The sequence below is a fragment of the Aethina tumida genome, chromosome 7 (assembly GCF_024364675.1).
Source record: "Aethina tumida isolate Nest 87 chromosome 7, icAetTumi1.1, whole genome shotgun sequence".
Lineage (NCBI taxonomy): Eukaryota > Metazoa > Arthropoda > Insecta > Coleoptera > Nitidulidae > Aethina > Aethina tumida.
Genome location: NC_065441.1, coordinates 3,167,620 through 3,195,554, shown reverse-complemented (window position 1 = coordinate 3,195,554; position 27,935 = coordinate 3,167,620). Strand labels below are relative to the sequence as shown.

At 30.7% G+C, this 27,935-nt stretch overlaps 4 protein-coding genes across 4 annotated transcripts; all 4 read left to right on the top strand.

The window, feature by feature from the left end:
• Nucleotides 1–117: 117 nt before the first annotated feature.
• On the top strand, nt 118–7,570 carry LOC109598581 (heat shock protein DDB_G0288861). Its single transcript, XM_049969760.1, has 2 exons — nt 118–146; nt 5,840–7,570. The coding sequence occupies exons 1-2, from the start codon at nt 129–131 to the stop codon at nt 7,304–7,306; spliced, it is 1,485 nt and encodes a 494-aa protein (XP_049825717.1). The 5' UTR covers nt 118–128; the 3' UTR covers nt 7,307–7,570.
• Nucleotides 7,571–13,924: 6,354 nt separating this feature from the next.
• LOC109598596 (uncharacterized) lies at nt 13,925–20,204 on the top strand. The gene is made up of 2 exons (XM_020014502.2): nt 13,925–14,039; nt 18,560–20,204. The coding sequence occupies exons 1-2, from the start codon at nt 14,028–14,030 to the stop codon at nt 20,153–20,155; spliced, it is 1,608 nt and encodes a 535-aa protein (XP_019870061.1). The 5' UTR covers nt 13,925–14,027; the 3' UTR covers nt 20,156–20,204.
• A 2,859-nt stretch (nt 20,205–23,063) lies between these two features.
• Nucleotides 23,064–24,136, top strand: LOC109598604 (zinc finger protein 512B). The gene is made up of 2 exons (XM_020014510.2): nt 23,064–23,142; nt 23,560–24,136. The coding sequence occupies exons 1-2, from the start codon at nt 23,131–23,133 to the stop codon at nt 24,004–24,006; spliced, it is 459 nt and encodes a 152-aa protein (XP_019870069.1). The 5' UTR covers nt 23,064–23,130; the 3' UTR covers nt 24,007–24,136.
• Nucleotides 24,137–26,742: 2,606 nt separating this feature from the next.
• Nucleotides 26,743–27,920, top strand: LOC109598603 (uncharacterized). The gene is made up of 3 exons (XM_020014509.2): nt 26,743–26,841; nt 26,911–27,178; nt 27,236–27,920. Exons 1-3 carry the CDS (start codon nt 26,830–26,832, stop codon nt 27,457–27,459), a joined length of 504 nt encoding a protein of 167 aa, XP_019870068.1. The 5' UTR covers nt 26,743–26,829; the 3' UTR covers nt 27,460–27,920.
• Nucleotides 27,921–27,935: the final 15 nt, after the last annotated feature.

The window sequence follows — 27,935 nt, the reverse complement described above, 5'->3', positions numbered from 1 at the left end:
GATCGGCGTCTTCTGAACACCAAAGGTAGGGGAGTTCCATCCGCGGTATATATACAATACTCTTACTTTCTGGCGAGATAAGTCTGTGCTTTATCTGAAAAGACGTCCGTTTTGTGAGAACGGGTACCATGAGGATACTTATATTGGTAAGTCGAAACGTGCTGCAGTGGTACAAAGTGACAGTGATGTGTTTTTTTCGTTAAAAAACGTGATGGAAAACCTCAACATTTTCTACAAAGGACTAATTTTTCATTAGACAAGACCCTGAGCAAGACAGTTTTTTTGTTATTTTATTACGAATATTACAAAAACACCATTTTTTATGGTGTCTTAATAAAAGGTCTATCAAAAACACATTAAGCAATAATCTTCAAGTCAGATTGTCAGATAATTTTTTATATATAATATGACTATATAATTATGTTCAAATTAATATAATTATTATAATGAGTGATTTCTCCACTATTATTAACTATTGAGCTGAAGAATTGCGTTAATCATCCATACGAAATTAAAAAAATAGAAATGTTACTTTATTTACTATTACATTAGTTATTATTGACACTTTAAATTAATTAAAGTTGAACTTTTTTTAGGAAAATTAAATGTTTAAAAATTTTAAAAATGAAAACAATTTCTTAGATTTTAACTATATTTTTGAGTACATTAAATATAAATATTGATTTGAAATATTATTATTAATAAATATATTAATTTTTTGTTTTATATTTTTTAAGTGTTAATTTATTTCTAATGACATATATTTTAGAATATCTGAGATTATTTAAAAAACTTTTACAACAAAAAAATTATTAGTACATCTTTATTTCTTATGTTGATTTTTATTTTAAAATATTGAATTGAAATATTATACGTTTTGTCTTAAAAAAAAATTAGTTTTTTGTTAAAATTTTTTAAGTTTAACTTTATTTTTGAAAATATTTATAGAACATCTGAAATTATTTCAGATTTTCCATATTTTGTCTTTGAAAAAATGAGTTTTGTTTTTAATTTTTTTAATCTATTTAAGGCTATATATAGAATAAGTGAAATCCACCAACTTTTACAACAAAAAAATTATGTCTCTCTATTACTTATGTTGATTTTTCTATTAAAATATTGAATTGAAATGTTATAACTTTTTCCAAATTTTGTCTTTAAAATAATCAGTTTTTTGTAGAATTTTTAAAGTTTTAATCTATTTTTGAATGTATTTATTGATTATCTGAGATTATTTTTTTCAACAAAAAATTTGTTAAAAATCTCTATTAATTATGTTAATTTTTTTTAAATATTGAAATGATGTATTATAACTTTTTTCACATTTTTTCTTTGAAAAATCAGTTTTTTGTTAAAATTTTTTAAGTTTAAATTTAATTTGTAGGATATTTATAAAATATCTGATATTATTTACAAAATTAGAGTTTTTTAACAAAAAAAAGAATTATTTAAATTTCTCTATTACTGAGATTATTTAAAATGGGAAAAACACAAGTTTATCAACAAAAAAATTGATACTTATGTTGATTTTTGTTTTAAAATATTGAATTGAAATGAAATTTTTCCACATTGTGTCTTTGGAAAAATCAGTTTTTTTTTTAAATTTTATTTTTGGGATATTTATTATTATTAATTTTTCAATTACTTCTGATGATTTTTATTTAAAAAATATAGGACTTTTGAAATAAGAAATTGTCAGTCAGTAAAAGTATTAAATATTTGAGATATAAATGAAAAAAAAAACATTTTTAGAAATAAATTGTTGAAAATATCTTTTTTATTTCTTACGGTTTCCAGTAAGTCCCCAGTGATTCAACTTTTACTTTTTTTGTTTGCTTATAGACACGACATAAAAGGCGATAGACATAAAATATATTAACCATTAAATTTTAGGTTGATTAATAGATTTTTTAATCATAAAAAAATGATATACCTTCATATCTGCCGTGTAACATTTTAAAATGCCAACGACATAAATCCCACATTCTCCAAACAATTCAGCATCTAATTGTAACAAATTAAATCCCGCCGTGCCTCACTATTAACCCCAAAACATAATTTGCATTTGACCATTTGAGTGCAAAATTTGCATGTCGGACCCACACCAAATAAACTTCATCTAAATCACGTTCGCACAGATGCATTTTGAAAAGGTTAAAACATCCTGACTTTTAAGTTAACCGTTGCGAATTGGGAAATCGACATTCACGACTTAATAAGTGTTAAAAGCTTGTCCAAAAACTGTAACACTTGTCATTTGAATTTTGCAAACGGTGAAAGTATGACAATGTCGCGTATTATTATTTCGCTCTGGTATTGATCTTGTCTTTGTTTCTGACTGAATCGTGTTGTTGCATAAAACATTCGACGAGGAAATCCACCATCATTTCACCGAGATTCTTAACTATGCACGGATTTGCATACCGTTGAACAGGCAATCGTATTTGTCTTGGGCTTGTTAATTAATCTTGGAGGAGAAGTATGTTATTTCCTACTTTTGTAACGTGGAGTCTTAAACCTGTTGTTTAAGATCCAAATTTATTTATATTGGAAGAAAGTGATTGTGATAATTATATCAATAATAAAATATTAAAACAATAGGTATAATTATAAATTTTTCTTGTATCGATTAAACGCATCTATTTACTGTTGTATAAACAATAGTAGAAATTCTTTCTAAATCCCATGAATTGAAAATGTAAAACACTATCGACTTATTGTCTTTCGATTAATTGATCAATCGTATAATTAGCTGAGAAAGTTGAACCTTATAAAGTCAAAAGAAGGTTGGTCCAACAAAATTAACAGCAATTCCGTTACCTTAACATATGTTCAATGTTCCTTTCCTAATGGTAATTCACAAAAAAAAAACGGTTGCAGTTTGTCCTTGCTATTCAGATCATCTCTGCTCATCTTCCTGTAAAGACTTGACCTAGAAGACAACATTGTTGATCGAATGACTTTCTCTGTGTCTGCTGTAATCATAGAATTATCTAATTGCTCTAAAGTGTGCACGTAAACGGAATTACGATATGTTCTAGTAAACAAGGAAGCACACTCAAAACCGATCCGAATTATTTAGAAAGCGTCTGGCCGTTTTGTGATGCTGCGTCAGTTTGCTTTGTGCGTGACGAGGAATTGATGGTCTTTATGGGTGTGTTGAAAATTATGCAAAATTTTACTGTCGATAATGAAACTGAGTGTCAATAATTGGTTGGATAATTAGCGGTTGATTAATGCCACTTGGATTACACACTCGAAAAACTCTAATTGTTATAAATGGACAAAAGTGATTTGGACAAAAACTTTTCTATACTTTCACGTTTGTATTTGTGTTTGTATTTTCATTCGAGGAAGTTGAAAAAAAAACATGCCTAATACAATTTAGAATTTTGTGTTTAGATAAAGATTTACAAAATTCTCACCACCAATATAGGCAGCATATTAGTGATACATTGTTTCCAATTTGGTACTCGGACTGGAGATGTTTCTTAAAATATTTCTATTAATTATGTTGATTTTTATTTAAAAGTTTTAAACTGAAGTATTGTAACTTTCTTCTTCTTTTACTTCTTTTGACTTTGAAAATATGTTTTTGTTAAAATTTTTATGTTTAACCTTATTTTTTAACAAAATAAATTGTTTCAATTTTTCTATTACTTAAGTTGATTTTTCGATTCAAATATTGAATTGAAATATTATAACTTTTTCCATATTTTGTCTTTGAAACAATCAGTTTTTTGTTAATTTTTTTTAATTTTTAGTCTATTTTTGAGTATATTTATAGATTTTACTGTTGATAATGAAACTGGGTGTCTGTAAATGATTGAATTGTCATAAACCGTTAGAAGTGATTTGGACAAAAAGTTTTTCTACACTATCACGTTTATTACTTTCTTTTTAGTATCTGTATTTTCATTCGAGGAAGTTGAAAAAAAAAAAACATTTTTGATATAATTTAGACTTCAGTGTTTAGAAAGATTTACACAATTCTCACAACCAAAACAGGAAGTAGTGGAACGTTGTGTCCAATTTAGTACTCAGACTTAGATGCTTTTTAACGTGAGTGTATTCGCATCAATTAAAACGTCCGATTCGATTAATTGGCACAATAGAAAAACTACCGGCGATAACAAATAAATTAGCTGAAAAGTGAAAATGGCAGTATGTCGATTTAATCCAATAATGGAAAAATATTATTAAATGCGACAAATGATGTAACCATCTGCCTTTGTGGGACTTTCACTGATGCTTTCTACCGGCATATTGATAATGGATGCGAAAAATAATAAACGAGGTCCTTGAAATTGAACTCGAACTCACGATTCGACTTAATTGCGCCAAAAATTGCTCACTTTCGACCGTTTCAAGTTTATCAGCTCAACATATTTTTATCTGAATTGCAAAACGAAGACAATGGGATCAAATTACAAGAATTAATAAAAAAGTATCAATCTCGAAGATCTGTATCAACGTAATTGAATTTGGTTAAATGAAAGGAACCTCTTCTTGATTTATTATATAATATTTATGTGTGTGTATCTTGCTATTGGACGGACACGAAAAGTTCCCATTGCAAAACTATCGGTTCCCACAGATCCAATTACTCAACAGGAAAATTAGATTAATCCAACAAGATGAACTTTTACAATTTAATATTTATGCGCAACATCCTGTTCACAATTTGTTTTCTTAAATTTTACTTCACTTTTGTTCGTGTACTCTAAATAACATATTAATAAATTAATAAAATTGTGGAAATTGTGCAACAGTTTTTTACACTATAAAACACAGACAATAGATTGTAACATGGAAAAATAACGAAACCTTCTTGTGAATATGTTTGTCGTACAATATCTTTCATCTTAGAATTTAATTTTGCAGAAGTGAACAAAGAAAACTTAATTTCATAAAAGTACTCACAGAACGTTTCTTTTATAAAAAAAATAAACTAATTAAAAAGCAAAAAATTAGACGCATAAAAAAAGCTTTAATAATTTTTGTGACCCGGAACAAAACTTTTCTTTAATCAACTTTCTAAATATAAAAAAACGGCATACAATGTTACACACAATATGGGAAAGAAGGTGAATCCATGAAATATGCAGGTTGTATCTGTAAAAAATAAATTCATAAATTTTAATCGAATGTAGTGAAAGTGTTGCACAAACAGTTTTGTTTTTATCGTTAATTTATTCCGTAATTCATTAATTGGCTCCAGACTCGAATTGCGTGGATATTTTAAAATTTATTAAATGTCACTTAACGTTCGTTTGTTGTTGTTTCGAGAATTGGCTCGGCATAATTGGTGTCGTTTTAAGTGAACGTTTAAAACAGATAAATTACACAAATTAAGCCTATGCAAATCATTTGAAAGACCGAAAAATCGAGACACTTTCAAGAAATGGCTGTTAAAACTGGTAAGTAAATGGTAAAGATTTTCTCTGGCAGATCATTACCAGATCTTGACACATGCTTGCTAACGATCTCTAACACGGAAACGTTTCCAAAAATGTAACCAAGATGCACACGAGGAAGCACATTTGTGCAACGATACGGGTTTGTCACTTATGTGATGTAACCATCTCAATAAAGCCATGAGGGAAATGTTTATGGTGCCGGTTATAATTCCAAAAGCGATATTTTCGATGAAAACCTTGAAAGGAATTTTCACAAGATTTACATTTAGGAAATATCTCAGACTAAAACGAATTCGGGACGTGAGAATGTTGAAAATACATGTTACAGTGATGCAACTCATTCAATTCGATATGGGATGCAATGAACAATGACTGTTGTACTTCACCTAATTGCAATTATTTAATTTTTATCGTTTCAGGTTTGTGTGGTTTGCCTTCTTGGTGTGACCGATGCAAGATCCCGCAAAAAGACAACGAAAGACGACATCACTTATGAAGGACCCAAAACGAAACACAAGAAAGTACCAACGGCAATTTTGGCCATTGAAATCGTTGATCCAAATGAAAATAAAACGTCCACCAGAAATTCTAAACGTACCATCGAATCATCACTAGGTTATGGTTACCAACAACCAAAGTATGAGGTTTATAAGTATTCCCAGCACGATATACCACCTTATCGAGGAAACAAGAATGTTTTTAGTGGTTCTTCTTCGAAAAATTCTGATTTACTAGTACAAAAATCAATTGCTTACACTCTTCCAAGTCAAAAGTATACACAAGTAGATACCGGCGTAAGTCAACAATATCAACCAGGAACGAGGTTGTATTCAACTCTAGACCAGCAAGGACAAATCAGTCAGTTAAGCACACACGCCCCTCAGGGATATCAAGGATTACACGTCCCTGTTGTTATTTTAAGAGTTTACCCTAATCAATTAACAGATTCAGGCTCAAGTCTTCACGCCAACCTACCTAAATCTCATCCTTTAGCTTCCAATATTAATTCTTTAGATATACAATCGTTGTTGAATAACTATCTGCAAAATTCCCAACTTCAAATGTACCACCAACAGGCACAAGTCTACCAACAACCAATCTACCAAACCCAGGGCTACCCACAACAAAATTATCAACAACAAGAGCAAGCGTACGAATATGAAACGCCAGCTGGTCAAAGCTATAACGAAGAACCCGGTCAAAGTTACACCGCCCCTCAATCCACCCAAAGTTACACCCCAAGTTACAGAGAAAACTCCAAAGGTGAATTGCTGACGCACGAAAACTATCCCAGCAACGCCCACACTAAAGTCATCTTCAAGAACCACAACGGCGAAATCAGGAACTCCCACCGCGACCACAGCACACCACAGCCTGTACAAACTAAAAACATCAACGTCCACGTACCAGCCGGAATACAGGAGGTGAAAGTGGAAGAATCCGAAGTCCCGTACCAAGCGTCACCAACACAGGAGCAACAACAACCTCAACAGCAATACTATTACTACCAGTATCAACAACCTCAAGGTTACGTACAACAGCAGGAACAGCAACAGCAACAGTACGAAGAACCAACCCAGCATTACTCGGGTAAACCCATAGTCGTGGCCGACCCTCAAGTCTACGAACAACCCCAGGAGCCCCCGGTACCGCACGAAGTGTACGGCAACCCGAACGTGCAGTACGTGACAGCTCAGCAATACTCGGCGGCTTCGAATTACTACAATCAGCTACAGTACGACCCCGCTTTGTACCAACAGGCTGAAAACGCTTACGGCACCGAAACTCCGGTTGCTTACGTAACGCCGGTCAGGAACCAGAACAGGAAGTTGAGGAGTAAAAAGAGGAACGCCCCCAAAAGACAGAAAACTGAAGAGAAACAATAGTTTTAGTCGATCGTTGTATATAATAGTTTCAAATTGATTTGTTGGAGAAGCCATTTCAATACAAAGAATTTTGTGCAATATTAGGGTAAGATTTTGTAATCTACATGTACATTTTATGTGCAATATTCACAAATTATATTTATTTATTATATGAAATTCGCTTGTGTATATATGATGTTGTTGTAACTATGTAACCTTGACTCAATGTGTGTAAAGGGTTGTAAGAGATGTTTTTAATATGAATTGATTAAATGGTTTGTTATTTATTGTGTTTTATTATTGTCTATTATTAGTTTTCAATATATATTAATTATCAAACATTTTTTGTAACCTTTCATTGGTTGTTACAGTTCTGTTTATTTATTTTTAGAGATTTAAAAGAAAAAACTGATTTTTTAATATAGTTAAAGAAAATCTTTGTTTCCCTGTCTTATTTTATTTATTTTTGTAAAACGATAGTTCAAGGTTATGTAAATTTAAATTCAGATTAAAATGGAAAAATAATACCTTTATCTAAATTTTCTGATTTGTATCAATAGGCATGTACTTAAGTCAACATCTTAAGGTAGATAACCATTATTACATCTTAAGATGAGACAGTTCTAAAGAAGTAAACTTATGTTTAAAAACTATTAAAAAGTAAAATATATTTAATTCAGACACCCTGATACAAATATCAAAATCAAAATTGATTTAGACATATGAAAGCTTGTATCACTTAGGAAACATATTGGTATAAAGAAAAATTGGACAATGGATATTTTATTAATTTTTATGAAATTAGAAACAAAATGATAAAGAAAAAACTTATTTTTAAAGAAGCCAATATAATATATATTTGTTAAAATAATGAGACCTAGACCTAAAATGACTCAATGTGACTAGATGTGGGAGTAGAGCAATAGCTGGTAGTTTCAATGTTACTCAAAGTGTAATTTCTTGGATATGTACTCGATTTTATCAAACTGGCTCTGCTTCAGGAAGACCAATATTTGTGACTGAGAGCCAGTAGAGAGCCACTGAATGGTCGGTCAGCTAGAAGGTAGTACCAGTTATGCTGTGGAGGCAAATTCAAGTTTTTGTTCACCAAGATCATTGCGACGCTTGGGTTTGATCCACAATCATAAGCAAAAACGATTGGAATTTGCAAGGTCTCATATCCACTGAAAGGAATAATGAAATTCTGTACTTTTCACAGATGAAAGTAGAATTGTGTCGTACGAGGATGATTGTCGGTTACCATCTGGTCCAGGTGAGGTCTTCAAGATAAAATCGTCGAAGAGTTCAATATGCAACGGTAATCTAGAAAGAAAGAAGATTGGAGTTACCGCTGAATAGACGAAAGGTTTGTCCGAAATTATGTTGCTGACGTTGGGATTAATGCTATAATCTGGCCAGCTCGAAGTCCAGAGCTTAACCCAATAGAACATCAGGACGTTGAAGGGACCACCCTAACTTAGAGGATGTGGAGTACCTTCTACTTGAAATTGTTCATGTTTTGAGTATGAACAGAAGATGTGGTGCTGTCATTCGTAGTAGAGGTGGAAATATCCCATATTAAGTTCAAATTTTTATTTTTATAAATATCAACTTTTGTTAATTATTATTATTTTTTTAAAAACATTATTTTTTAAGATTTTTAGTGAGTATTATAAATAAAAACCTATTTTTAAATATATATACAAAGAATGTAACGTTTATCTTTCTCGTTTCCTGAAAATAATATTAACAATAAATTGTTATTGGTGTGCTGCATTAATTTCTTGTTTAGAGTGTATATCAAATAAATTTCAAACATAATTTGTAGAATATTAGGTGAAGAGGTAACTCAACCTTTAATGTCTATTCAGTATCTCTGGTAAATCTTAAACAGTTGTAGACAACTAAGATTACATATTAAGATCTTAAAATCCATCTTGCAGAAAGTAGCTTAACACAATCTTGTACAAAAACTAATTAGGTTTGTTACATCTTAAACGGATTACATTTTTAATAAACTAATGAATAGAGAGATAATTTTAGATTGATGAAAAACTTCTTAATAAATTAAAATTCATTCTTGTACATAATTGAAGATTTTAAATCTGTTACTGGCTTCAATTTTTTGTAAGTAATTGGCAAATTTTTGAAAGGCAAAATTGTAAATGGATTATCACGTTTTTAAATAAGGGCAACATCAAAGGTCGGAGCCTTTCTATCTTCCTCATTATTGCTATTTTTTGCTTGATAACTTGTGCAGTTGTAATAAGATTGTTGGTCTGATTGTTGCTTCATGGTAATTAAGCCTCATCCATCGGCCAAGTGCATTTTAATGATGCATTTTAAGTTTGACGTGCAACCGCAAAAGACCGATAATTAATAAATCGCCATGAATTAAAACACTTTCTAATGAGATCTTGTGCCATGCGAAATAAAAATCTGCTCGTATATCCTGTGTAATTTCATAAAAAATAATATTTCTAGTTGGCACTGCTGCAAACACTTTCCCTTGTCGCGCGCTTATAATAATTAATGTTGGCCGGACCAGTTCTTCATATGTAATGTTGAAATGAAATAATGCAACTGAAGAAATTGCGATGAAATTAAAAGAAATTTTGTCGAGCAATTAGAAAACGTAACAGCGATCATAATGTATTAATTAATACTTTTACGATTACTAACTTGTTTTGGCGTTTGTGATGTCATTCATTTTTAGTTCTTGGAAGCTCTTGAGGTACTCATGAGTCTTCGTCTAAGCTATGCGATTAGTCACTGGTTGTTTCTAGGCTCTTTCTCGCTTTGATGTATGTTATAAAGTGAGATTTCCATCTGTGCCATAATCAACAATGTAAAGCCCAATCAATTATCTTTTCACCAAATTTTAAGGTCACAATTTCCATACATTCCTAGTGACTTCAATGGCAGGTGTCTTCGTTATATAATCAAAAAATTGGAGACGTAGAAAATATATGTAAAACCTAACTGTAAACATAATCTTACAGTTGCGGTCTGAAAAGTCTGCTTACTTTTGGCAAGACTAGCGTGTTTATTTAAAATAGTTCAAACTTTGTCCAATACGTTTCACTTTCTGATCAACGTACGTATCAAATTGTTCTTTGTTTTGCTGAGTGAACGTGATATAATTGAAGCTTATGAAATTCCATCATTATTACCCAGTGTCATTAATTAAGTAGTTTGTATCATGAAAGTGAAATTTATGTCTTAGCCTTAATGACAGTTCGATATATTAAATCAGTAAAAATCTGACTTATCGGAATTTGATCCCCGCACAAGTATTCACAATCAATTACGTTCCGCATTGTCGTTTTATTCCAAACGATTTATTAAACCCCATAATGAGCTTTTGAGCATAATTTCGCCGAGTGATTTAATTGAATGAGCTTGTACTTTCTACAAAACGAAATAATTGCACTGATGAAGTAACTTTTACTTAGATGTCCATGAACCTCACTCGCATCAAGAACTGATGGAATTGCAATGATTTGTTACGCACATTCACTGCCAACAAGGGTCTTGGTCGTAAAGTTGATTGAACTAATAAAAATTAATGGTTTATAACTTTCTGGTTAACAAACAGTCGATCATTAATTATCTTAATAATAAGGAACTAGTTAGGAAACCATCTTCAACAATCAAAACAAGAAGGTGCAAGCTGTATTATTAAACCGTTCAGGAACGTAGAATGAACAATCTGTTGCATAATTTTGGTATTTTGCATGGTACAAAAGAACTGCCGATATTTTTTTTTTTTTTTTTTTTTGATATAGTTCAATGAGGAACTGAAACGATCGACTTTCCCAAATACAACAAAACATTTGGTTTTTAATAGCGTCGTTACCAAAGACTTCCTATAATTTAGATTGCGGTTCACGACAATAGAAATGCTTTTATTATTTGAATATTAAGTTTTTGATTATGTGTTATTATCTTATTTACCTTTCGAATCATTTCCTTTGGTACATACATTTTAATGCGGAAAGAGGAATTGGTGTAAAAAAATGTAAAACACCTTTTATGGTTATAAACAAAAAGAACGCATAAACAAATAAGTACTTTTATGTTTAGTTCATTTTGGATAAGCCGGTTTCTCTTGTGCAAAAGGCAAAAACCCGGTTCAATTAGTACAAGAATAAAAAAGCAAAACTTTCAATGTTTTATTAGACATTTAACGTGATAAAATATAATGAACAGTAATAGCCAATTAATACAAACTCATGTAGACATATTAACATTTTTATACAATCACCTAATTACTTTCAACATTCTTGTAACACAATAACGAAACTAACGGATTCCACCTTCGACTTAACACACATTTGTCATGTCTCGAAATAACAGACTTCGTACGAATGCACTTCTGAGCTGAACGTTCCAATTTTATGCTCGATAAACACTTTTAGTAAATGATCTGTTGCGAATTTTTCACGCCGTACCCAACACAACAGAAGATTGACCCAATAATTCAAATAACTGTCTGATGATCTTTGGTGAAAACCGCAGGGTCACAAGGTGAACAATGTGCAAACACGTTCAAATGTATGCACCGTTGAAATAGTTTTGTCTTGTATGAAATGCAGATCAGAAAGTCTATAACTTTTAGAAGAAGATTATTGAATTAATACAACTGGGGGAAAGAAAGTAGTTTTAGATAAAAAGAAAAAGTAAGAAAAATAGAAGATGAAAAAATCAATAACTTTTAGAAGAAGGTTAATGAAATAATACAGTTAGAAGGAAATTTGAGATAAACAGGAAAAAAGGGAAAATAAGGAAAGTGGAATATGAAAAGTCAATAATTCTTGGAAGAAGATTACTGAAATAATACAATTGGTAGAAAAAAGACAAATCTAGAAGTAAGAAATTTTAGATAAGCATAAAAAAGGAAAAGCTGTAAATGTAGAAGATGAAAAAGTCAATATCTTTTAGAGGAAGATTATTGAAGTAATACAGTTAGTGGAAAAGAGTTAATTAAATTAAAAGGACGAAATTTGAGATTAGCAGAAAAAGTGGATGATGAAAAAGTCAATAATTTTTAGTAGAAGGATATTGAAATAATACAATTGGTGGAAAAGAGATAAATCTAGAAGAAAGAAGTTTTAGAGAAGTATAAAAAAGGAAAAACAGGAAAAGTAAAAGATGTAAAAGTCAATAACTTATAGAAGAAGATTATTTAAATAATATAACTAATGAAAAAGAGTTAATTAAGACAAAAACGAAATAAATTTGAGATAAACAGAAAAAAATGAAGAAAAGGAAAGTGGAAAATGAAAAGTCAATAATTTTTAGAAGAAGATTATTGAAACAATACAATTGGTGGAAGAAAAAAGGGTTAAATGAGCAAAAAAAGGAAAAACAAGGAACGTAGAAGATTATTGAAATGCTACAGTTAGTGAAATAAGACAAAAAATAAGGAAATTGGAGATAAGCAGAAAAAAGGGAAAGCAAGAAAAATGGAAAAGACAATAATTTTTAGAAGAAATAATATAATTAGTGGAAAAAAGATAAATCGGACAAAGAAGAAGGAAATTTGAGAAAAAATGGAAAAACTGTAATTTACTACTAAAAATCAACAAAAAATTGTCTCTAAAACTGTTAAATTGTTATTTTTTTAAAATAAATTTCGTATAAAATATTTTTAATCAAGTGCCAATCAAAAATGTATACAAGAAAATTACTACTTAAAGTGTAAAATTCTTAATATTATAATTCTGTGATTTATTGTGTCTTCAATTCACTTTTTCGAATTCCAACCATAAAATCGTAGTAAAAGTAAACGGTACTTCTGATAAAAAGTAGAACCTATTGACATTTCAATTTCTTCGACTGGCTGGGTTATAAGTTCATCTGGTCGGCAAATTTAAATAAATGCCTATCTTTGTTTTTTTTGTGAATGCTGATTATTCTAGAGACATTATGAGTTTCGCTTTCCATTCGGATTCCATTAATTCGAATCACGACACCCAAATGAGTCAGAACCGAATCACTCACCATTTTCTCGTGTACCAAGAACAAAATTTAAACTGTCCCAAAAATCTACAATTAAAGAAGAAACTAAAGTAAGATTTTGAAGCTGTGATGGCAAAAATGGAAAATTGTTTATTCAATTCTTGCCGGTTTGTTAATTCTCAATAAATAATATTAAACAAACTTTCTGAACGACGTAAAACTCGACGGTTTGTGAATGTCTAGTTCAAATAAATCATTTATGAAAAGTGCCATTATGGTTTATTGTTTGTTTTCTAACTATTAGACATACTTGACTTCAATAACTATTACAATAGAGTATACGTAAACATTTGGTATCACCTTACCATCAACAGAAACAAATGTTTGACTTGAAATCATTCAATAAAATGCTGCTTTTTTTAAATATTAGAAATTAGACAATACAATAGGATTAATTTTGTAAAACACAATTTAAAATGTAGTTGACGATGAACGTGTGTGTGTGTGTGTGTGTGTGTGTGAGAAAGTTCTCGGTTATGTTAATAATTTTTACGCGTTTGTTGTTGTAGTCCCGCGGAATGGGGGAAATATTATAAGCCGGCATATCAATGGCTTTGGCCACATTTCTGCCCGCGCATTCCGCCGTTCGAATTGTTCCTTCAGTATCATCTTTCAGAAAATTTCAGTTGTCGGCTCCTGAATTCGGAAGTTATCTTGGGAGAAACAAATGGTGCAAGTGTCATAGACTGTCCTCGTTATACAATCTTTTTAAGGGAACATGAAGATTTTAGTGAGTGACTTTTTATAAGTGTTTTTTTTTGAGTGTCAATTTGTGAAGGATTCATTTTGTGGATAATGTTTATTGCTAATATTTTTATTGAGTCAAGTCAATGGTTAATGTTCTTCAAGAAGATATTTTTACCACATTTTTAAAAAATATGCTTTATTTTTTTTTAAATTTACATGTCTCAAAAATGTTTTACAAGGAATTTATTATACTCAAAAAATTTAGCATCATGTGTTTAAATTCTATTTTTATTAAGAATTTAAAATAAATATTTTAAACAAATTTTATATTTAAATTTAAAGATTAAAAAATATATAAATTGATATTTTTTAAAATATATTTATATTGATAAGAATTATTATCATCTCAATTATAATTAAATATGAAAATATTATTAAAATAAGTTTAATCTTAAAATAATTTAATAATTAATTATTATTTTATACCTAGGATATTAACAACAAAATTATAATACATATTTTTATATATATTTCTAAAAAATTAAAAAGAAATATTTTTCAAAAATAAAAAAATAATTTAAAATTATAGAAAAATATTTAAAGTGAATTTAAAAAATGAATGAAATAATTTGATCATGAATTGTATACATTTTATACTAAGAATATTAACAAATAAATTATTATTACAGAAATTAATAAATAAATTTAGAAATATGCAATTATTTAAAATGTATAACAAATTTAGTAATTGTTTATAAAAATATTTTGATTTTTAAATGAAAATTATTGTTAGTAAAATAGAAAATAAAAATAAAATATATAGTATTTTTGAAATTAAACAACTTAAAATTACATACAAATATTGTAAAAACGAATTAATAAAAATATGTAATTTAGTGAACAGTCATTTTATATTTTAATATTTCTAGTAAAGATGTACATTAAATATATTATTATAAAAATAGATTATTGTAAAATTTAATAACTTTTTTAAAGGATTTTCTATAAATCATTAATTTTCTAATTTATATTTTTAGAGAGCATTTAATATATTTATTCATTTATTTTTTGTAAATATGAACATAAAATTATTATTATAAAAAATGCATTACTTGAAAATTTAATAACATTTTTAAATGATTTTTTATAAATCATTTTATTTTTTAGAAAATATTTAATTTATTATTTTTATATTGTATTATCTTTATTTTGTGAATAAAAAATATGAAATATGAAAAAAAGTAAGAGATTATATTCCTAATGATTTTAGTTCATAATATTAATTTTTATTTTAATATTTTAATAAACTTTTTAAGTGACATTTAATAAATCATTAGTCTTTTAATTTATTTTTTCGAGACTAATTTAGTTATTTGTAAATATGTACCTTAAAATATTATTATACAAAATGCATTACTTGAAAATTGAATAACATTTTTAAATGATTTTGTTAAATTTTTAATTTTTTAATTTCTATTTTTAGAAGTATATAATATATTATTTTTGTAGCGGTTTTATCTTTATTTTAGTAATATTTTAAAAATATTACTCCACATTTAACACGTATAATAACATTATAAAAGAGGTAACTGATTTTATTCATCATATATATAGATATGGTTAATAATTTTAATATTATTTAGTTATTACTACCTATTTTTATTTTATTTTTTGAAAACATGAACCTTAAACTATTTCTATTATTATTACAAAAAATGTATTACTTAATTTATAACTTTGTGAGTACTTTATTTATTTTTTTACTAATATTATAAAATATTACTCAATATTTAATATGCGTAAAAAATATGAACAATATGAACATTAAAAAAGAAGTAATAGATTTTGTATCTCATGATTTTATTTTAAATAGAAATGATTAATAATTTTAATATTATTTATTTTAATATGTTAACAAATTTAATAAATTTTTTAAATGATTTTTTATAAAGTATTAATTTTTTTAATTGTCTTTTAATTGTAATTAATTTATCTTGTTTTATTATTAATATTATTATAATAAATAATGATTCATAAAATAATATGTATAAAATAGATTTTATTCAATTCAGATTTTTATTTTAATATTTCTTGTAATTATTATATTAAAATTATTATTATTAAAAAAATTAAATTATGGGTTTTTGTTAGAGAGTATTTAATTTATTATTTTTTAGCAGTATTAAATTTACTAATATTATAAAAACATTACTCAATATTCAATATTTATTATGAAAAATATGAACATTAAAAAAAAAACTGATTTTATTCTTCATTATTTTGCCTTATAATAGATATGATTCAATAATTTTAATGTTATTTAGTTGTGCCTGTCAGGTTTTAATTATTTCTTTTTTTTTGTAAATATGTACATTAAAGTCATTATACTAATTTAAAATTTAATAATTAAGATTTTCTATAATTAATTAATTTTCTAAATATAGTTTATCACTTTTAAAGTAGTGTTGACTATATTTTATTAATATTATAATAAGATTACTCCATATTCATCAGTTTTTAATTTAATTTTATTAAATTATTTTAATTTTTAATAGCTTTTTATTAATAACTTGTTTTATTATGTTACCGTTATTGTAGTGAGTAATATAATTATCTTTTTTATTAACCCGTGAAAATGTCATGCTAAATACGGTTAATTTAAATTTCATGTATAATTTAGGACATTTGATTTGTATAAAGTCGCAGAAGAGCATCATTCCCATAAACGAACGGTAAATATTATTCCATTAAAACCCCATATTATTCTAATATATTATTATTAATACCCATTCATAACGATTTATTTACAATAGGAAACAGCGACCTGTTTCCTCCATCCAACAATTGTTCTTCGTATAACTGAAAAAAACAATTTTCTATTATATTCCATGCACTTGTTTCCAATTTTTAATTTTACTGCTCGAAGTAACAGTATAACAACCGTACCGCAATAATTAAATTTACAATAATTAAAACTTAAATGCACATTAGTTGTGAGGATCCATTTTTAGAAAATCCTGATTGCGGCAACAAGTCTGTGAAAGTGCATGTACCTCATCTGCATTTGTGCAGTTGCAGTAAAACGTGACAACGGCCGGACATAAACTCCTGAAATGTGATCGCAGGTGTTAGCAGATCGATATTTTTCGAATCGAAAGAAAGTACGACGTTTTGTTCCGGGTGGTGGACGTTATTCAAATTAATGCCGCGGTTTTAATTGAGACAACACGCCGCAATTGTTAAGTGGCAATTAGACGTACTTAATCAGGAGGTGTTGATTCGGTTCACGTCCGAAAGTTAATTATTCCGGAAGGTCTGGGCTAATTGAAATTTTCACAGTGAAACTGTCGTCCTAAAGACGGATTTGGTGTTATTTTCCTTAATTTTTTTACAAACAAATTAACGTCTAAAAGAAAGTCAAACATCAACTTGACTTAACAATTGTTTTTTCGGTTACACTTAAAACACTTGCAAACAGTTAAAAGCAGTCAGTCTTCCGGAACAATTTTATTATCGTGCGTAGCACCATCTTAAAAATATTCAGCAGTAGGAAAAGGATTGTTGCCCTTTCAGATTCAACGCTCACAGTAATTGGAGCGTTCTTTTAATTACGTTGGTTAATTTACAGAGAAAATCCTTAATCATATCGAATTACTAAACGTTGGTTTGTGTTTAAAAAAATGTTTTATTTACCGAAAGGTTTCTATGGAATTAATTAAGAGAAATTATAAATGTATGAGTTTGAATTTTTCTCGTTTCTCTCTATTTTTAGTCCTTGCATTTATGCCTTCCTTATTAGATTTGGTTATGATAAAAATAAAAAATATTTGCATTTGTTTCTCTTTTAATAATTTCACTTTCAAAAAGTTTAAAATAAAGTTGTTATTTAATGACTGGGCAATAATTGCGACTATAAATTCTTACAATGTAAAATTAACAATTACCATATGTAAGATGTAAGAATGGCGGTCAGTGATTGTGTGAGAAATTGTTGTAATTAATCTAATAGTTATTTGACATTGATTTCTAGATAATTCACTTTAAATACGAGCATTATTTAATAGAATTCTCGATCGTTTAAAATTCTTGAAAATAAACAGAGCAGTTATTATATTAACTATGGATATTTATGGTGGCAGGCAATAAAATAATTTCACTCGTGTTGTAGTAGAAAAGCTGATTTCCACCTTGATAACATATCGATCATTAAAGTGACTTAATATTGACAATAAAAAAACGACAATCGATAGAGAAATAAATATTCTGCAAGAAAGTCATCATAAAATATATATGCAAAATCGTGTTTTATGTTTAAACTTTCTTACATGAAAACGCATCTAGGTGCACGAGTCGAAAAACGCGATCGAACGTGATCAATTTGTACAATAAACCGCCGAACCAGAGCAAATCCACAAAACGACACGACATTTTTTTTTTATTCAACATGTCTTTTATTAAACTAACAATGATGGTCAACAATAACAGAGATGTTATCCAGCAATAAAAGAAAGTGATAGGAAACTTTCTCAGAAAACACACATCTAATTATAAATTATCTTTCAGATCCCCCTAGTGCTGTTCATCACAGCCTCCAATGGATTCGGAGATAGGTTGTGGAAGAGGCAAGTAGTTGCTTACACCTCCAACGTTGCCCATAAAGACCCCCAGTATCCAGACCAAAGCGCCAGGAGCACCGTCAGCGTCTCCTTCAACACAAACCACCAGCAGGACCTTAAGAAGACTCCTCGTTACACTTCTTCATTCCAAAAGTCGCCTACCTTTGACCACCCGTTACCTACGCCAGTTTTCAGGAACACCCAAATCGCCACTGTACCTCATGGTGACAACGGCAACACTCAGCTCTTCAATGTCGGCTACAGTGTCAGGTTCCAAGGAAAGAGCACGCCCATACAACGAGACGTCCCGAGCTTTATGAGACCGAATTTGGACAATGGAGAAATTATAACCGGCACCAGAAAGGCCAACGAACAAGTCAGCGCCCCACAAGCCATGGAATCAACTCAACAGTTGACGGTCAACAGTTTGGATGAAAAGAAACACAAACTGTCCGGCATTAAACCCAAACCGAAATTCCAAATCCCATTAGGCAAACCCGAAAAAGTTTACCTAGCCCCCCAGACTCAAAAGTACTTGAAACAACTCGAACAAGGCACCAAACCTTTGTTCAAATCCACTGAGGACGCCAAGAAATACCACGACCAAACTTACTCCTGGAGAAACCTGGGACCGTCGGTGGAGATCATCAGAAGCAGTGAGATTCCCTCAACCAGCCAGGAATTTGATCATTCTTCCGCGTTGGGGCGCAGCCAAAGTTTCGACTTCTCCAACGGCGTGGATATTAATCAGCCGTCCGCAACTAGCTCATACCCTTCCTTCAACTACCAATCCAACACGCAACAGCAATTCCTACCCCCCATTTCCACCAAGGTAGAAACTAAACCACTGCTCTTCAGCCAAATTCCCACAACAACACCCCCAGTTAATCAAGGCGTGGCGAAATTCCCCCTCGACACGAGTTTACTGCGAGATCCTTACGTGACAACGAACATCAACAACGTGCCAAAGACTACCAACGTCGTTCCGATTCACTTCAACGTCAGACCTTTGGAGGAGGTCATGAAGAACCACCTTCAGGCCGCTAAAAACAACTTGGAACAAACCATTGTTCAATCTACGCCAGAGTATTACCAAAACCCTATTCCACAACCTCAGCCCTACTCGCAGTATGCCCAAAACGTCCAATACAACCAACAAGTCAGATATGAGGTACCCCAAAGCCCGATCTATCAGACCTTACACAAAGATGAGTCACAGGAGTACGAACAACAACACCACCAAGAAGAGGACTCGTACTTGAGCTACGGACAGCAGGATCAGAAGTACCAGAACTACGACAGTCAAGAACAGGTCTATCATCAAGAGTACAACCAAAATCAAAACAAACAGCAATATAAAATTTATGGCAAACCGAAACCTTTGAAGACGGTGACTGTTAAGTACAGCCACAAAGGGCACAACAAAGATATCCACAGACAACCCAGGATTTTACCTAATCCGTACAAAATGGTGTTGTCTTTGAGGCCGCCTCCCGCCAAACACACGCAGATACAAAGAAAAGTACTGGTTAATTATTATTAGATTTAAATTGATTTTTAGGTTCGTCTGATACTTCTTTTAGAAAACTGTTTTCTTGTTGTTGACTTTTGTTGTAGCTTATTTGTTACAAGTTTGATAGACTGTTACTTAATTTTAATATTTATTGTTTATGATTAAACATGTTTTGATGTACTTATTTCTTGTAGGATAACGAACGTACGACTTTGTTGTAGTTGTTTTATTTAATAAAACTTTTATATATAACATTGCGTTTTAATAGAAACGAATTAAAATATATTTAATACAAGTACCTTTGCGTCTAATCATATTGAGAAAAGAACTACTAGGTTATTAAAACTAAACATTATTAGAAGAATTAGATTAAACCTACGGAATATCTATTATAATCAAAATCGATCAAATGATCGATTGATTACAGAAATCTGTAATGAAATATGTCATTCAGTTACGAGCAACCTGACTACACAGGAGTACACGTGGTTGCATATAGACAACAATGTATTTGGCAGAACTTTTAAAAATTTTTTAAAACAATGAAATATTAATGACTAAATATAAAGAATTATATCAAATTTATATTGAAAGATTTTCTATTTATATTCTGACACTATTAATCTAATTATGTGATGAATATATTATGTGTTGTATATATAACAATAATATATAATTTAATTATATGTGATAAGAAAAATTAAACACAAATTATAAAGAAAAATTTTCTACAAAATATTTAAAAAAAAAATATATTAAATTCTAAACGTAAATCTAATGGCACATATTAAAATGAGAGGTTCATTTGTATTTATGATTTTATATAATTATTGTTTTTCATTTCTATATTAGTCAATAAAATTACAAATGGCTAGTAATAAATATGGATATTAGAAAGAAATATTCTTTAATGTTTAACATTCTACATATATTACAAGTATTGTTTGTTGTAAACAATTACACTCTTAGCTAAGAGATGTATTAAATAAACGATCAAATGATTTGTTAATTTCCCCAAAAAAATCCATTGTCCGAACAGAAAGATCGGCAGCCAGAGAAAGCGCAACAATTTAATAGACTGGACGGTAACAGTAAAAGTGGAGAATGTCGAGCAATCTAAAACTGGGGATCCGCAAATATAAAACGGGATCCCCACATTTTTCGACGGACCTTTCAAATAATCGAACGGACGACAATGACCTTTCTTCCCTTTCTTGTTGGCGTTTCAAGAGCGAATTTACGTCGTGCTTCGTTTGATGCCCATCCAACCGGCTTGTTTTTGATCTCTGTTAGTTTTCATCTCGGTTTCTTCGTCTTAAACGAAGAATAGTACGCTTGTTTGTTGAGTGTAGAAAGTTTACACAATTTACTAACGATGAATTGATAATATCAGTTGATAAAAGGTCATTAGCACAACAACTCTGTTTGATAGGTGCACATCTTTATCAACTGACACTGAGCGACTGTCTGCTAAATTTATAAAGTGGTTCTCTCCTTCCACAACACAATTAACTCACTGATGAATTAGTCTACTTCCAAATTAACGGTTTGATTTATTATTGGGTCTTCAAATCCGTAAACCAGTCCAGTTACCTGTAAATTAATCCACTTTTTGTGCCATTCTATCTTAGTTCACATCAACCCACTGCCCCAGCATCGAAAATTAAATAAAATTCCATTCACTCCTGATAAAAACAGTAATTTTTCGGTACGAAACTGTTCTGTGCAATTTTTTTTAGAGTAGAACAGATTGTGGTCGTTGACTTTCAAATTGCACCAAATATCTACTAATTGGATGACATTCATTTATTTAACTTGTTCTTACAATTAAAATCAAAAAAGCAATGAAAATGTTACTGGAATCTGTAATTATCTTTAATCAGATTTTTTTCTTATATAATTCGCCAAACAATCAACCTAAAACAATTATTTGTACGTTGATCCCAAGAAATTTTTACAGAATCTAATTCTAATTATATAACGAGATCCAGTTAAAATAAACATGAGCAGATTAAAATGATAATAGCACATTAATAATTCATTTGCGATTAATATTTAGGATACTTCATACCAGTAGTTTTATGAACTAAAATTTTAATTGCTTGTGCGGTTTTCCCACAATTTTTTATTAATTTGAAAGAGAAAAAAGTGCAAGAACACAGTACTTTCTCTCATTAGTTCTTTCAGAAATTTGATGAAAGAAATAAGTGCAAGCCATCTGAGAAATTACAAATGAACCTTGAAATTATTATGAATTGCACTACTTACAGTTTACTATTATTTAATTATATGAACAAAGTAATTAACACATTAATTTTATGACTGTACGGTATTATCAACTGTTAATTAATAGTGGTAGAATGAATTTTAATCAAAAACTGAATTTGAAAATTTTCTAGTCTTTAAATTAAACAAGAATCTTCTAAAACAAAAATTTTTGTTATATAAAGAAAAAATCATGATTCTGAGGAACATGTGTTTGATATGGATTATAATATCATGAATATTCTTGGTGTTTTTAAGCACGTGTTTTAACTTTCTTTAAGTATCAAATATATTTTTTCCAAATTATGAAATTTCTAAATTTATTTAAATTAAAAATGTTTAATCAATAAAAATTACATTTTCATTTCCAAATTTTTACCATCAAAAAGACTGATATTTAGTTTAAGCTTAACAAGTTTCAAAGTAAAATATAGAAGAGATTTTTAATTTAATAAGACAAAAATTGATCCTCAAACAAGAACAAAGGCAAAATCTATAAAAATTGGTTCCGGAAGGACGTTCGTCTATCGCACAGGATGGGGACACACCCATCCCTAGCTTGTGCACCGTTCAACGGATTCAAAACCGGGGAAAGAGTTCGACTCCACAGTGAAAGTCCCGAACAAATCGCTAGTATATAAACTAAATGACTATCCGGTTCATTCATCAGTTCACCACTTGCATCCAACACATCTTCATTCAATTTTGTGTTGTACACCCATACCCCATACTTGTGTACAATGAACACCTTCGTAAGTTTTCCATTTACCTTAAGTATTATTAACGATATTTTTGACAACGCGAGTGCCAGAAGTGATTTTTTGTGAACAGTGTAATTTAAGGAAGTACAAGTGGTTTTTCCAAAAATTAATTGGATAGTTAAAGTCAATTACAGCTTCTGATTTAAGGAGGTCAAACGGTCAAACAGTTTGATTCCTTCTTCAAGAAAACCCTTGAAGCAATTATATTGAATAGAAACTAGATATAATATTGTATTCGATCCAGATTAACAGATATGTATCACATGTACTTTCATAAAATTACAATCCTGTACACTTTCTAAAAGTTATTATCCAAGATAATGACAAATCTCGATTTAATTAATCTCACATCACGATTGTTACGGTACTTTCTCAAGCTATTATTGAATATCTTTGTGAATTTTACAGGTTGTTGTCATTCTTTGCGCTTTTGTAACCGTAAATGCCGGATACGCGGGCAGTTACGGCGGTGATGAGGGCGGTCACGGGGGCGGCCACGACATCTCCCACACGGTCGAAATCACCAAACCAGTAGCGGTACCAGTTTACAAACACGTATCGGTACCAATTCCCCACTCCGTGCCGATTCCAGTACCAAAACCAGTAGCCGTACCGGTACCACAACCCTATCCGGTCCACATCCACGTGCCACAACCCGTCGCCGTGCCAGTGATCAAGACCATCACCATCCCAGTCGAGAAACCAGTACCCTACAAGGTGGAGAAGGAAATCCCATACCACGTGGAGAAGCCGGTGCCAGTTCCAGTTGAAAAGCACGTGCCCATCCACATTCCCAAGCCAGTGCCCGTCAAGGTGCCCGTCTACAAGACCGTCTACCATCACAGCAAACACTGATCCAAAAACGCAAGAAGGCTGACATCATCGATTTTCATCATTTAGTCATTTTTTACTTGTTTTCACCTCATCGTTGTTGATTTTTGTTAATGTTATTTAATTTTTTTGATAATAAAAAAATTTAATTGAACCTTCTTTTATCTATTCCTTTTTAATTAAAAATGGTGGGCAAAAATTGTAATTAAAAAAAGGTTAGGTATTGATCTTCAGCTTAAAAACTATCAGAGAAAAATAGAGATAAAAAAGAGAAAGAGAAAATTATAATATTTTCAAATTATATAATTTAAGAAAAATTGTCTGAAATAAACTGATACCAAACAGTTAAGCATATTGCCCCATCTTAGTACTAAATGATTATTTATTAACAATTAAAATTGTAATAGTAGAATTGTAATATTCTCACATATTAAAAGAAAAATTCACCATTTCGAGTAATTCCATCTCTCCTTCCTATTACAGCTTGTACCCATCATGGCCTGACTTGTTATCAGGTGATCCAAATGATTTTGTGTTAATTATCTGGCAGTATGAGCAAGATATGGTCTTCCAAGCATATCCCAGGCATGTTCTATGCCATTCAGATCAGGTGTTAAAACTTTTCCATAAAGAATTTGGAGATCACTGGTCTCAGAGGACTGCCCATTGCTAATCCTTCAGTCTGTTCGTAGAATTTGTTGTTCCAAACAAAATAGGTTTCACTAAGACACGTACGGAAAAGATCCACTATATCTGGAGGGATTATTTCTGATTTCATGTTTAAGGATTCATTGACATGAACTATAGTAAAAAGTGACACTACGTCGAAACTGACCAGTCTATCATTTACATCAAGATGTAGTCCTTTCAATATCTCAAGAAAATGAGTGGAATCTTTGATAAAGGTTGGGGTGTTTCCAACATGAGGTTGTAGCAATCTGGTAAGATACTTAGCTACGTTATATGTTGTTGACCCAAGAGTACTAACGACGGGTCGAAGTGGTCTTTGGGCATACCTAATTAAACGAGATGGAAGTGCCTCTGATCTGATTAACTGTTTTTGGATATACGTTGGTGTGGACGATTTCTTGAGGTGGTTGGTGTTTCTTAGTATTTTCTGTGTTGGATCTTCAGCCAGTTCTCGATAGCTTATCGGGTCCAGGAGTTCTTCAATCTTGTTCTGGTAATCCCCTGAAGATGCTAGCCACGACCTATAAACTCCAGCAAATATAGATATAAATATTTAAATATTTCGTTGTTTTTTGTCTAAGGTTTTATTATTTTTATTTCTACGTTCTTACCCACAAATAAGCAACGTATACCGGGCGTATAAAAAAATATGGTTAAATTTATATTTTGGACGAAATATATTAATATGCTTAACTTTTTTATAAACAAGAATAATGAAATAAATTATTTAAATAAAAAATTAGAATCCATATTATAATATGAAACTAAAAATGGAATTATGGAAACTATAATTATGTGATTAAATTAAAATAATATGACAACATTTCTTGGCGTACCAAATTGGAATTAACGTGATGCAGCAAATATCGAAGAAATTAAGGTATTAACACTTTCATTTTTACTTTTTCTTGTCCATTATTATTTAATTCCTGTGTGTGTTCACGTTTTCGTGATTGATCTTGTTGAGAAACTTGTTGTTTAATATTATTGAATATACGCATAGTAATACAACATTTTAAGAATAAAGTAAACGATAAATGAGGATTTTTAATCTTCATCTACTTAATTCATAATAAGGATTTGACATAATTAACATTATGTAATCTAGATATATTTCTTTGAACACATGTTATCGCTTTCAATTTTGTCGTTACATATTTAATATTAAAACAATAAATCTCTGTTAAACATATGGTACTCGCAGATTCAGTCAACAGATTTCTCTGAATTATAAAAATGTTTTAAAAATATACATAAACCACGAATCAGTATTTAAAAAATAACAACAGAGAACAAATTAGTTTGTAAAAACCGTTTAATTAGGCCCAATGTCAATGACAAGATTGTTAGAAATCATCTTGTAATAATCTTAAAACATCTGTCCGTAACTGCATGTGCGAAAAACACAAATGTAAACAATAAAATCTAGAAATCGACGGAATTAAAATTGTTGCCAGTGTCGTGACATCAATTTCTTCATGCACCATCAAAATTAAAAAAAATCTTAAACCAGTTCTTCATATTAAAACCGGAGCAATGTATCAAATTTATGGATTAATTTGAGCCAATTTAATGAATACAATTAAACCACAAACATAAAAAAGAACAATTCTCCACAAACAATTAAACGCAACAGCATCGACCGCGTGCAACGACCGTGAAGTGTACAATTTCATGCAAAATTATTTAATCCACATACTTGCATTATTCAAGATGCAAGACGTTACGTTACCAGTTTCCAATAGAAAGGATACACTACAATTCCTCCTTCCGGAAACAATTTAAAAAAAAATGGATCATGACCGTATCCCAGTTTTTAAACCAACTCGATTCCGTAATATTAACGTACATGCAGGAAGGAATTGGTAATTTATTACATATTATTGATTGTTGCGTTGATGGTGAACCAGGAATTCACACACTCAAAGATTTAACATAGTTTGAAACCTTTAACAAGGTTTTAAAGTTTCCTGGTGCGCCACTGGAGCGTGCGCACCGTTTAATTACGGGGCACCTCGACAATGTGTCTTAAGTTTCTTCGGCAGAAGAGCGAGAAGAAATTCAATCGGCGTTCAATTGCATCTTGCCATATATAAAACAAGATTGCCAGAGAAAAATCAGTAGACAAAAACCAACCGTCGCGGTACCACCACCAAAATGAGAACCATTGTGAGTAAATATTAATTAGCCCCGAGGACATAATAATATCCTTAACAACTTTCTATTTTGCTTTTGTAGATTTTAGCAACGTTACTGGTGACAGTTTTCGGCGGCCACATTCAGCACAGCGACAAGGCGACATCGTACCAGAATTTCGAAATAGAACACCACCACGCCGTTCCCACTTATGTTAAAGGGGAGGACGCGCAGTTCCTCCACCATCCCGTGTCCAAGGGCAGGACAGCTTCCAAAGTGGAAGTCCACCACGGGGACAAACACGACCACGGTTATGCCATCACGGACGTCGAGAGCAACCAGGGACACGCAACTGGTTACGACCTTGGAGGTACTGCAACGGGTGTACCAGAACTTTTTTGCATGTTTAATATTTGTTTGTTTTTAGGAGAGCACAGTCAAGTCCAGTACGTTCAGGACCAAAGCCCACAGTACTACCAGTATCAACCAGAAGAAAACCAGAAGCACGAACAACCACAATATCAAACCATAAACGCCAATCAGTACCAACATTTTGCTGACGCAGCTGTGGGCAAGTTGGCCCAGCAACAGGGCTTCGGAGGTTACCAGGGAGTTGGACAGTACGAAGCTTACCCTCAACGTCATCATTAACCATCCCACAAGTTCGATACGTCTAGTCAACATTTTGAATCGCAGTTACGTTTTTTATTCGGTTTGCTTTCACGTATTAGAAAATCTCTCGCAGGAAGTGGCGATCGCGTTTTGTTTTCAAACGAAAAATTGCGCAACATGGGCGGTTCCTAATGTAGTTTGAATGGGTCCGTGGAAAATTTCATTTCACAGCGTTTATCTCGTTTATTAATTGAAGGATTTTACTTTCTACCGGTTTCATACATCAGTCTTTTAAAGAGATGAAAGTGAAATTACATGAGGCAGATGCTTATTTTAAACAATGTTTGTTGATGGCAACTTTAATTTGGTCAGTTATTATTTATTTTGTGTTCCACTTGGTTTATCACAAACTATTTTTGTCTGTTAAATATATGTTTGTTGTTTATCTTGTAACTAATGTTTTATTTACCTAAGATTGTTACAGTGACCTTCCTGCTTGTAATAAAACAAGACAA

What these genes read in the sequence shown, in the direction of transcription:
- LOC109598603 (XM_020014509.2), top strand. An exon ending in AACTGGTTACGACCTTGGAG is followed by an intron (nt 27,179 to 27,235) that starts GTACTGCAACGG and finishes GTTTGTTTTTAG; the next exon opens with GAGAGCACAGTCAAGTCCAG.